We start from the raw sequence: 13,278 nt of genomic DNA on the forward strand, positions 1-13,278 counted from the left end.
GGGAGTGCAGATAAATGTTTGAAGTATACATATTTGAAGAAAATATAGTAATATAAAATCACACAAGAACACTCCAAGTCATTTTTTCCTAAGGTTTAATTTTAACTTAGAAATTTTAAATGATCATTGTAATGCCAATCCAAGTTTTTGCTTATCTGCAATGCAAGAACTACTTTTTTATTAACTCGCAGGTGAAATACATTCTTTTCACCATGGTACGTTTGTACCCTTATTTATGGTCTCTTTTAAAATTATTTCCCCTTGAGTCTTTTTTCTTCAATAGTTTAACAGGTCACTTCTGGTTCAGCTATAGAGCAATCCTGGAACAATAATGTTTCAACTTGCAAGGAAGAACACCCTTGTTGAGTTGATAGAACTCCACCAGCTGGATTAGATCTGTAAATCTAGTATGGCCATCATCCAGTGTGTGGAACATTTCACCATCATCTTCTACCTGCAAGAGGAAAAACAACAAGATGGAAAGGAGGGTAGAATCCAGAAGGATGATGGTATTCCACTGCAAACTATGTCTTCACATGCCAAAAATGACAAGCTTATGAAACCAAAGACAGTGCGGAGAACATCGGCATTCCCACTTCTTTTCTTAACTTCACTTATATTTAAAAGAAGTATCATCTGATCCTTGGATAAGAAATGTGGCTCCACTTTCTCTACATCTAATTCTTCCAGAGTTATGTTTAGTTAGGATAGTTTATTTTGAATCAATGAACAGAGAGAAATCTATACTATTCAGTATAATAGTAGAAGATTTTAATGCTCCCACTAACAGAAATTATTTTCTATTTCTAAAATTGTCTACTTAATGCCTCAGTATATTAAAATGAATATTCACATAATTTTTATCAGCAAATCCATTCTGAAGCAATCAAGTATTATGCTAACAGAATGTCAGTTGACTTTTTGTTTGGAGGTGAAGTCTTCTAATATTAAACACTCATACTTGCTGGGGACACTGATCAAATAATCAAAGAAGCAGGGTTGATACTCTATATGGCCTTTGGATGATTTCAAAAAGAGGCAATTCAAAGGAAAGCACTAGTAATTTAAAACTCTTAGATAAGACCTTCCTGAAAGTAGATTGAATCTGTTTTACTCTGCCTGATTCCAATACACACATCATATAATACATACGTGCACATGCAGACACACAACAACTGAAGCAAAAAATCCCAAAGCAAGTTATGACAGTCAGAAACAGAGTCACAGACATTTTAAAAATGTTCTCAGGATTATTTAAATGTCCACCAGTTTACAGTTCCTCTGTTTCTATACATAATAATTTAAAACAAATGAACAAAAACTAGTAACAATAACAACAAAAAATGTCTTTGAAAGAAAAGAAGGGAAAGGGTTTTAAAATAATGTTTTTTAAGGAACCATTAGAACTCAGAAGCAAGAATCTTTAGTGGCCTTTTAACAATAGGTGGCATGGGGTCTATACAATATTGCTAAATCATATTTCGTGGAAAAAGATAAATTTAATTTTTACAATTCCTGTATTTCTTATATTAATTCAGGCTCATAAAACCATTTCTGCCAAACTTAACTCTGGTCAAAGTACAAGCTCCCACATTATATTTAATAAAAGGAACAACAGAAAAACAAAGTTTCCAAAAGCTTATGCATTAAGATCATGTCTAATATACGAATGTGAAATCACAAATTACTTACTGGTATAATTTGAAAGTGCTTTATTTTTTGTCCATGACTCATTGACAATACGAAAGTTTTAGGGTTACTCTGACTATCTCGGACCAAGAAAACTCTAAAGAGAGAGAGAAGGAATTTCAATGTTTCTACATTTACTTATGAATTTCATAGATACCTAGCATGTAACAAACCCAGGATGTGTACTCATAAAAGCTGTATGTAGGAACTCCTTAACTGTGTATTTAATGGGTATGATAATTCAACTTGGTGAACGATGTGTTACAACATAATCTCATACTATAAAACTGTCATCAGTGATAATGTAATTTTAATAGGACAAATACACAATCTATTTGTCACATTGTTTGCTTACAATATCCAGCATAACGTTCTGTTGACATCAACAGTTCATGCTGTCCTTTTTCCACTGGGAAATTGGGTATTCCCATTTAACTATCAGAAAGAATACGGAATTAGTACATAACATTTTTAGATTATGGATCATGATAGGCCCATGAAAAGACATAATTATTTAAAATAAAATATTTTTTTACCCCCTTTTCTACACTCAATCCACTTTCTTCTTTTGATTCTGGCTTCTGCTGTTGTTATACACCCCACAGAAAGTAAGAAATGATTAAATTCTCAAAATCATCCTTTAAAGTGTTTATTAAATGCTTAAGTAAAAATGTTTCAAGTAAAAAAAAAAAGCCAATGTTCACTTTAACCTTGAAGAATGCAGTGAAAAAGCCTTTATTAATGTCAGGTTACAAAAAGAAGATGTGGCCTAATAGTCTCAGAGAAAAAGGATGCCGGGCATGGATTCATATTTACTGGCAATGCAGTGCAAAGCCAGTTTTGTATTAATTACTGGCAAACACACTGTGTAAGTGGTCCCCACTGGTGACTCCAATACTAATCTCACTGTGCCTGGGCAAAGAGGCAGCCAAATCTGAGGCATCACAGATGTCTGATGAAATTATCCATTTTACTTGTGAGACTTTGACATTACATCACTGGGAGACCAGACAAAGGGCATTCACGGGGAAATTAAGCAGCAATTCTCTTCTCCCTCCCAAGAAGATCACCACCACCTGGTGGACCGCCTGGCACCATCACAACTTTCCAAAGGAATACCAAAATAATAAAGACGTGTTTACTCTTTATACAGTTACTTCCTTCAGTTTACAAATTCACAAATAAAGGGAATTATAATCCTCTAAAACATTTAAATCATTCTTTGTGATTTTTTTTTCTTTTTTGACCTCATTGGATTGTAACTCTGCTCACTGTTCAAATTTATATCCAGAAAAGACTATGTTCCATGCAGAGAAGCACATTAAAATCCTTTCTTATTTAGAGTCTGGCAAAATGCTGACTCGTTATTAATAATCTTCCATGTGAAGATGCATTTTTATCCAAATGTCAGTATTAAATCTCCTCAAACCCTTGTCATCATCTTAAGTCAACCTTTGAAGATAAAAGATTCCATATCCACTTGTTTAAATTGACACTGCTTTCATTTCTCTTCCAATCCTCAATAGAACCTCCTCTCCTCATTTGTACTGCACTTAGGAAGGAACTCAGCTGTATTAAAGTACCTGAAACTGAGTAAATTTGAGGAGAAAATCCTTCAGATTATAAATCTCTCATAATACAGTTTATGCTTCTCTTGTGTACTCCATGGTACCCCATTAAAAGATAACACAAAAAAAATCAACAAAAAGTATTTTTTTCATAGGTTCTTATTATTTTAAGCTGTTAGTATTTAGAGAAAAAGCAACAGGATATACACAGTACTAAAATCAAACATTCAAAAAATGTAAGAAAAAGCTTTCTATTTAATACACCCTGCATTATACCTACAAAATTACAATGTATAGGATAACGTCATAATATAAACCATATTTTAGGATCATATTAATCACTTGTTCAAATTGAAATGTTGATACTCAAAAACAAGGTTTGCTTTTTCCTCACAAATTAATATCTAAAATGCTTGAATTGGTACAGAATGGATAATATTAGTGCTCATCAGTGAACAACAAAGAATCCTATTCTCTTCTCTGTTAATTTATACACAAATACTACGCCTACTCTGTACCACGTATTGTATTGATATTGCTAGAATTCAGTGATAGCCACCCTTATAGAACAAAGTCATTTCTGTGTTATGATAAGCCAAAATTAAAAACACTTGGTGCATATTGAATACATCATTATTATTTACTGCAGAAATCCAAACCACTGCTACTCAACACTAAAAGTATCAAACTTACCCATCTACAAGTCCTTGCTGAATAATCAATCGCTGAGCTTCATCTCTAGAAATCTTGTGGTGAAACCATGGCTGGGATCGATGGATGGCTGAAGAAATAAAATGGATGAACATAAAGGTTTGCTTGCAGTGCCTGCAATTTTGCTATATACATGTCCCCCATCATTCAGTGACCACATCTAAAGACATCAAGTTGCCCATCAGCTCAGTGACCATGGCTAGGAGCAGACATACCCATGTTTGTGGCAGAGCTCTGTGAGGAGGCTGTGGGGCTACCATGACTGCCCAGGCGCAAACATCCTTTTTTCTGAGCAAGGAAGGGGAAAACAAATCTGAATTTTGGGGGTGAAACAAACTCAAATCAGAAATGCTTTTAAGAAAGTGAAATTATGAGTACCCTCCAAGCAAGTCCTTCTTCAACTGCAACTGAAAGCGCTTCAGTGGGATTTTCTATAACTCTGCTTTTCTGACCTGAGAAGTCCATTGCTACCAGGGAATTCTCTGATATACTTCTCTGGAAAAAATTAAAAACAAAACAAAACAAAAACACATGCAAGTCATGAAAATCTTTGAAAGTCATCATTCACTGTTTTGCTGAAAATATGCTTCCATTCTAGACTGAGATTCCAAAAGTGGTTATCAGGAAATTAAAATTTTAAAAGTATATATTCAATATAAAATGAAGCTCTGGAGTATTTTGGCTAAATATGTTCAATGGCTATTTGTTAGGATAACTGAACTAGAGTGCTGAGTAATGTGATGGAAATCTTTGAAAGAAAGCATGTCTTTCTCCTAAAACAAACCTCTTTTCATATTCTCTACTAAAATGGCAAAACTCCAATTGAGAAAGAAATAACCCTTCTTACTGGCTACAAAGAACTACCACTTCTGAACTCATCTCTGTATTAAACTTGATATTCATCGATTATCAATTAAATGTCATATCCACCAACTTATGAAGCAACTATTTTATGATTCAAATATGCAAAAGCTGTAACTTAGATTGACACACATCTCCTTAGAAATAGTACTCATATTTTATAATGGAGCAAAATTTTGAAGGCTTAGCATGTCAAGTTTCATTCTACCTAGAAAATAAAATTTAGTGGAATAATAATTCATAATATTAAATTTCATATTAAAATGTCTATGATATAATATATGAACACTTTTTCCTCTTGTGAAGAGGTGGGTGACCAAGTGAGAGCTACAAAAACAACTCTGAATGACAGAACAGACATGAAAAGAAGACATCTTTAAACAAATGTAATCTAAACAATAATAAAGCCAATATTTTTGCTAATTACTTCTCATATTTACATTCTCTGAAGTGAAAGTAAAACAAAAACCTTGGATCTTATTTTTATTTTCTTTTTTATTATGTCCTACTTTGCAACCATCATTCGAAAAAAAGAATGCCTTCCCACAATGAGTCATGAATCCTCAAAAAAGAGACAATTACCAAAACCCTCTAGTCAAGAGTCTCACATGACCAACCTAGATGCCCTTCAGTTGATGAATGGATAAAGAAACTGTGGCATATTTATACAATGGAATATTACTCCGCAATGAAGAATGATAAAATTATGGCATTTGTAGGCAAATGGTCGAAATTGGAGAATATCATGCTAAGTGAGATAAGCCAATCTCAAAAAACTAAAGGACGAATGATCTCGCTGATAAGCGGATGAGGACATATAATGGGGGTGGGAGGGGCTAGCATTAGGTTTAGGGTTAGGTTTAGAGTTAGGCTAAGGAGAGCAGTAAGAATGAAGGAAAGAAGGACTGTGTAGAGGGAAAAGAGGGGTGGGAGGGGTGGGAGGGGTGGGAGGGGTGGGGGGGGAGGGGAAAAATATAATAAACATCATTACCCTATGTAAACGTAAAAAAAATAAAATTAAAAAAAAAAAATAAAAAAAAAAAAAAAAAAAAAAAAAAAAGAAATTGAAAAAAAAAAAAAAAAAAAAAAAAAAAAAAAAAAAGAGTCTCACATGTTTTATACACTAGGAAGATAAGTTAAAAATATGCAAAACAAAAAACTAAATGGAAGTGTGTATCAGTTATTCTTCAATAATTAATAAAATAACAAAACCCAAAGTGAACTTACATTGTTAAATTATGAGACAACCTGTATCTGAGGACTTGTGGCTTTCACACTTTCTATTTCTCTCTGTACCTTGGTCAAAGAGACTATAGTCAAATGTGGACTTCAAACAAAACCTTATCCCCAAGAAACAGTTTAGGTTCCTTTATCACTGCCTCACACATCCCATTTTATTAGCATCTGTTATTTTCTATTGAAACCATGTAATAGTGGCCCACAATCTTATTATGGTTCATCTATATTTCTAGAGATCTGGCATGCAATCTTCCATTTGTTAGAGAAGCCTTTATAACTGACAGCTGCTCTTTCCAGACAGATGCTGTCTCAGTAATCTCTATTTGCTGTCACACCTTAGTTTGCCCTTCTCACCCCGTGATCTTCCGAGCTGGGCTGTGGACCAGGCGGATATACTTTTGCTTTCCCGGCATTAATGAAATGTGTCCACCTGCCCAAACCAGAGTAACTAGCCTTGATCCTAATGATAGATTTATCCGTATAACATCTTTAACTTCACATGCCAAGATGGGTTCTATAATGAGGAGTTCATGATAACATAAAAATACTGTTAGGAAAGAAAAAATAAACATAATCCGTTGTTCTCTCCCTGCCCAATACAGGGGACCAGATATACAATAAGATCCCATGTTCCATAATTATTTGACAGAGAGAGAATACAAGACAATTAAAATTTTCATTTGCTACAATAACTACACTAAGAGGAAACAGGAATGTAGTAAATGTTTTCTATTGAATGGCAGGTGGTAAATGAAAAAGTAATAGTTTACCTTTGGTGGACAAAGAAATGGAAGTAAAGCAGAGTCTGACGAACTCAAAAGGTCGTTTTCAGCTCAATTTCTTTCACATAGGAAAGCAATGCTGATAACGTTCAGGTCTATATTTCTCAAATATCTGTTCCTTTTTCTAGCTCTTCTTAGGGGATGAACAGGGCAGGCCCTAGCACAATTATCCATGATTTTAATTGCATAGCCTTTCTAAGAAGGAAAGCCTGGGTGTACCCTGGATTACCCAAGGCCCCACTTTGAGGATCTACCAACTCTTAGTGAGGTTTACATGTAAAATGTTTTTTAGACAATTTAGCTAGATGGCAACTAGCTGCACTTTCTCTGTCATTCTATTTGAAGGATCTTGATAAACCTGCGGCTCAGAAAGACCGAACAAGAGGGCAAAGAATTCCCCCAGATATCATTCTCTCATCTGCTTCATACAGAGCCAAAGGACACCCCAGATGTAACAGTTAGGAGATTATGCAATTACCCCCTTCTTTTACACTGCAGGACACCAGAGATTCGACCAAGATCACACAACCTATGGTAAAAATAGCAACCAATATGTCCCATGTAGGGTTCTTTCATGTGCCACATTGTGGGAGGTAAAGGAAAGAAACTGCATGTCTAGCCCAGGGTCAAAAGTGAAGACTAAAAAGAACTGAGCAGACATTTTCTCCCCATCGCCTCACTCTAGCCAGAACATATTAACAGACACTCCTTTCAATGAATCCTTTATTTGCCCTAAGATGAACCAAATCTACTCAGCTTCCTAAAATATTGGCCGACGATTCTCATTTCAAAGGTTGATATGAGTGGCTGTCACATGATATTATGGCTAGATACTCCTGATGGTAGGAGAATTTCCCTTCTCAAAACATATACATGGACAAGTTTAGAAGAGAATGCCTTTACTTTAAAAAGGTAACTAAAGTATCCTAACTTTTCTATGTGACTCACTGAAAACAGTTCCTGAGTGGAAAGCAGCAGACAGGGAAGGGGCACCAGCACCGTTCAGGTCACTGATTCCTCTATAATAACCTAGAAAAGAGGGACTCTCCATAGCCACAAAAGTAAACGCAAATACCTCCGCAGACACCTAGGTCTCCTCCACAGACATTAAGAGTAGCATAGATCGGATTTTCAAGTGCTACCTTCTATGATCACAACTCCCATGTAGAACAAGTCCTTACCACAGAGGCACTGGAACCTCTTGCCCCTATCACCCCTGATTCCAGCCAGTTCACTCAAAGGAGCTCTTCCTACAAGTGGGGTTGAACAAGTAGTCAGGCTCAGATACACCATGATCAACAGCAGAATCATTTTCAATGGGAAAAGGCAAGAATAATGCCATACTTGTATGCTAACAAAAGTGATGAGAATGGAAAGTACTTTATTTATAATAATTTTTTCTTATGATTAAAAAGGACACTAAATAATAATTGCTTCCAAATGGTTGGCTGCTATTAAAACATCCATGCTAATAACTCTAGATTTGAAAAGAAATTTGGAAGGATTTAGGAAAGGATTAAGATAATAAAATTCATTATTCTTTTTACATACGGATGGATTGAAAGATAAGAGTAAGCTGACAAACTGTAAAAAATATTCACCTTAAAGTGATTGCTATTATAAAAATTCATTACATTCCTTAGTTTCTTATTTTAGGGCTTAAAAGTAATATAACACAAAGATGAAAAGTTATTCTTCCATAATTTAAAGCAACATAACTACAAAATAGGGCTTCTTTTTCTATATAATATATCAGGCTTCATAAATGACATTATTTTATGCCACATTCCTAGAACTGAGCATTTTATCTGGCACATTACATGTGCCTTTGTTGGTAACAGCCAGGAAGAACATATTCTTAACCTAAGTGGAAACACAGGTTTCAAAAATGCACATTATAACTGATTTGTAACACAGGCACATACATCTGAATTTCTAATATACTCAATATTAAGGAGTGCAGCAAGAATTGCAGAACATAAACTTTAAGTTCAGAAATAAATTTCTTGTGTTAATGCACAGGAAATTAAAATTAGGTCCAAGAAGGTAAAAGATGCGCCTGTGTGTGTCTGCAAATAAATATCCAAGTTACATTTGGTAAAAATCTGAGAAGCAGTGCATAGTTAATATAATGCATGACCTATATTTTGACTTGTCGTTTTTGAGCTTCCTGGAAAGCAGTCTGCTTTTTAAGGACCTGGAACTTAAAAAAAGAATTACTGTTACAAAGTCAGAATGTAAAAGCATTCACATGTGTATATCATAACATTGGCATCTTGATAATAGGCTATGACAACCCCAGAATCAGTATTAAAGTAAAACAAACAAATCCACAATTAAAGTCAATTAAGAAAATATACAATGCCAAGGAAAACGTTCTATAAATTATCTTATTAAGGATCTAATCCTCAAATGATGTAATGACACAGAATGTATTCATGTAACTCCTTCAAATATTTAAAATGTTTCACTAACATATAGTATTATGTATTATAATTGACTACTTCATATACAGTGCTATGATTTTGATCACACAGACTGCACATATATGATATCCAAGTATACAAAATCCAATATAATTATAACATCATGCATACAAAGCATAACATTACCAAAAGGAAATGGTAAATGTATTGTAGTATATATATATATCTGTAATGCAAGAGTAAATTAGCAATATAAACATAAAATAAAACTATAGGTTCAAAAAATGGATACTCACCATGGGTGATATACTCTGAGAACTGCAGCCACCTCTGCCTTGATATGGATGCATATAATTCTGGTACAGCTGCATGCCATACTGCAGAATAAACAAAAAGACAATCCTATAACATTTACTACACTGGTAATTCATGTAAAATATTCTTTCATTAATCATATATTATCAACATAAAAAATTATATGATTTTTCCTGAAAACAGATAAGTAAAACAACCAAAATTTTGACAGAAAACTTTTTAATGCCCTCCAATGATGCATTTAAAAAGATGTGTTTAATTTGTTTCTTTTCCTGGGACTCAAAAATTAAGGTCTACTCACCAGTATAAAGTCCTGGGACATATACATTTCTACTTACATACTTTGCATCAAACTTCAGCAAAACCATTTGAACTGGTACCTTGTCTAGTGAAGAGAAAATTCACTTGGGAAAGGTGTCATGCTGTACATTCCAAAGATTCTAAAAACCTCACATACATCCTAAGCAACACTGTAAAATTCACTGTCATTCTGATGATTAGCCGATAAATTAATTTGTCTCTTTGGTAAATCTATAAATTTGGCCCTATGTGGAAAATTCTTGGCACTATATCATCCTTGGGTAAATATTCTTATAACACTAATTTTTGGCTTCAGAAAACCAAAATAGTGAGGAGTCAAGCTTATTTCAGTGTTTCAAAAGACAATGTAGCAGATGAGAATTGTGGGGTCTTCACTTTCAGGAGGTAGCATCTTACAGACTGAGCCAGCTGGCCATAATGGGAAAGTAGGTCTGGATTCCAATGGGATTATTAGTTTGAGAAAAATTAAGACTGTCAATTGCCATGAGCAAATTTGTCCTGAAGGTATTTCCGTATGAATCTGGAAACTACTCCCTTAGATTTAAGCTACTATGTTGAGAGAGAGAGGGGTTGGGTTAGGGGGAAAAAGAAAAAAATGATATGGGCAGCTTTTAAATAATTTTTTGGCAACACTCTACAATCCTCTCCATTTCATGAAGCCATAATGAACTTCAAAGTCAGGTCTCAGTGGCCCTGTTCCATCCGCTGCCTCCACCTTCTGCTTGGGGCTGGCATTTGGCATAGCGGTCACTGTGTTCCATCACCTCAAGGCTCCAGCAGCAGGTACCAGCAATGTTGGGTCTCAAATGGGCCTGAGAGTGGAGGCAGACACGGAAGGTGAGGAGGATGGCTTTGAGGAAGAAGAATGTGCTGCCATCAACTCCATGTTGGTCCTGATGAACTATCCGTATCACCTGGAGGAGCATGACCACCTCCATATCTGCCTCCAGGGGTTGCTGGAGTCCAGCTGATAGGTAAGCACTGCAGTTCAATGGCAGGTCTAAAAGGCCCTTAAAGGTGCCAGGCCTCAGGTTCTTTGAAACCCCAAACAGGCCACAACACTTCTTCCTGGGTCAGGCTCTGGCCTAGGCACTCACACCTGGCTCAGGGTTCCCTGGTGGGTTTGCCTGCCCATGCCACCCCTTCTGGCACTCCCTTTGGCTTGCCTGGGCCAGAACCTACTGCCCTGCATCCCCTTCTGGCACCAGGTGTAGGCCTGTGACCCACATGTCTGTCTACACAACTTCTGGGCAACGCTTACTCTGCCCAGAACTTCAGTGTTCACATTAAATGGGCTTCCTGCATGGGCCTCCACATGTGTGCACACAGGCACCCACACACACACACACACAGTACTATATAGAAGAAAATGAGCAACACCATGGAATCAAATCTTACCAATAGGATAAGCTCCATTTAAACATTCCAACAGTGCTGATTCTCTACTATTTCCCTAAAAGCAATTCTAGCAAAGTGGATATATTTGGTAATTAGGGGGAAAAAATGGGGGAAGAGGGGATTAGGGGAATCACTGTTAGAATATTTTGCTTCTAACATGAATACAAACCCACACTCATTTAAAATTCTCTGTGCTGACTTTTTTATCCAATTATTTCCCAACTTCTAAAAATTATTTTTTAATTCAAGGTTTGATTGACATTAATGGGACCTAATGAAATTCACTTTAAATCAACTCTAAGCCTACAATAACTTTAAAAAGAAGACAGAAGAGCTTAATTCCTAGTCAAGATCATTTTGTAGTATAGATAATAACCTCAAACCCATGCTTTCACAAGAAACATGATGATTGGCCACCTTTTATTTATCTTCACTGAAACACCTGCTACCTACTAATAAGATGGTTTTTTTGGTTTTCTTCAAAGATGTATTGTTCCTGATACCTGCAGTGTTAGCTAGGTGCCTATGTGCTACTGAAGACCTTTAGTAGGCATTTAACCCTGTCAAAGGGTAGGACATGGGCCACTTTAACATTTCCCTATCCTATGGAGGGGCAGATAAGAGAATGAAATATGACAGAGAAGCTGGCAGAGTTCTAACTAAAGGGAGGGAAAGAGAATATGAAACTGTGACATTCTACATGAGCAATCTTGTTTTCTAAGTCTGATTTTCTACAATTCTGTGAATATGTTAGGCTATGTGGCAAAAGGGAACTGAGGTTGCTAGCCAGCTGACTGTGAGATGGAGGGTTATCCTGGATTGTCCAAAGGGACCCAATGCAATCACAAGGAGCTTGTAAGATGAAGGGAGAGGCAGAAGAGACAGAACTAGGGAGATGGCAGCATGAGAAGGACTTGGTGTGACGCTGCTATCTTTGAAAGTGGACCCCAGCCCAGGTATATGAGTGGACTCTCAAGGCTGGAAAGGATGAGGGAAATGGATTCTCCCCTGAAGTCACAAGAGGGAAGGCAGCCCTGTGAAGCCTTGACTGTGAGGTAGTAAGGCTCATTCTGGACTTGAACTAAAAGAATACAGAATAGCTGGGAGCAATGTCACATGCCCATAATCCCAGTAACTAGGGAAGCTGAGACAGGAGGATCACGAGTTTGAGGTCAGTCTTAGCAACTCAGTAAGGCCCTTGCTCAAAATAAAACATAAAATGGTGGGGGTGTAGTTCAGGGTAGACTGCTTGAGTTCATTCCCCAATACTGCCAAGAAAGAAAGAAAGGAGAGAGAGAGAGTGAGAGAGAGAAAGAGGGGGGAGGAGGAGGGGGGCAGGGAGGAAAGAGACAGAAGAAAAAGAATATAGGATAATAAATTTGCATTGTTTTAAGCCTCTAAATTAGTGGTAATTTACTGCACTAGCCATAGAAAACTAATACAATGAAGTATCTTTGAACTGGGAAACTTGTGACTTGAAAGAATCTTTGAGAATAGTCAGATGAGGGGAAAAAGCAAGAAGGGGACAATCTTTCTGAAACTAAGCATACCCAAAATGGAAGAATTAAAGGGAATTTTAACATATTTCATTGATTCTTAGACTTGCATTTCAAAATATAACATCTGCCTCTCCAAAGGTGGCACAGAGTCAGACATTCTGTGAAAGGTAACAGGTATCCAGGACTCTGAGACGAAAATTATTCAGGAAGGCCAGGCTTGGAACAGGAAGAAGTTTTACAGATATCTCAACTAATTTATTTCATTTATCATTTCATATATAATATACACATATCCATATATCTATGTCTACATATATATAGATATATGTACATGTATATATAAGTCTGTGCATGCAAAAGTGATAAATGGCAAATATCTATAAAATAAGTCTATAATAACTATTTAAATAAAAGTAAAATAAAAGGCAAAAGTGATGTGAAAGTAACCTGTCATAATTATATTGGCATT

The 13,278-nt window shown here is 36.0% G+C and overlaps 1 protein-coding gene across 1 annotated transcript in view; it reads right to left on the bottom strand.

The window, feature by feature from the left end:
* Window positions 1-241: 241 nt before the first annotated feature.
* Window positions 242-13,278, bottom strand: part of Grb14 (growth factor receptor bound protein 14) — a 69,524-nt gene continuing 56,487 nt past the window's right edge. Inside the window, 6 exon segments of the mRNA XM_047546838.1 lie at window positions 242-454; window positions 1,693-1,786; window positions 3,951-4,038; window positions 4,184-4,256; window positions 4,347-4,463; window positions 9,573-9,653. Coding sequence (XP_047402794.1) covers window positions 308-454; window positions 1,693-1,786; window positions 3,951-4,038; window positions 4,184-4,256; window positions 4,347-4,463; window positions 9,573-9,653 — 600 coding nt within the window. The 3' untranslated portion in view covers window positions 242-307.

This window comes from Sciurus carolinensis, chromosome 3 (assembly GCF_902686445.1).
Source record: "Sciurus carolinensis chromosome 3, mSciCar1.2, whole genome shotgun sequence".
Taxonomy (NCBI): Eukaryota; Metazoa; Chordata; class Mammalia; order Rodentia; family Sciuridae; genus Sciurus; species Sciurus carolinensis.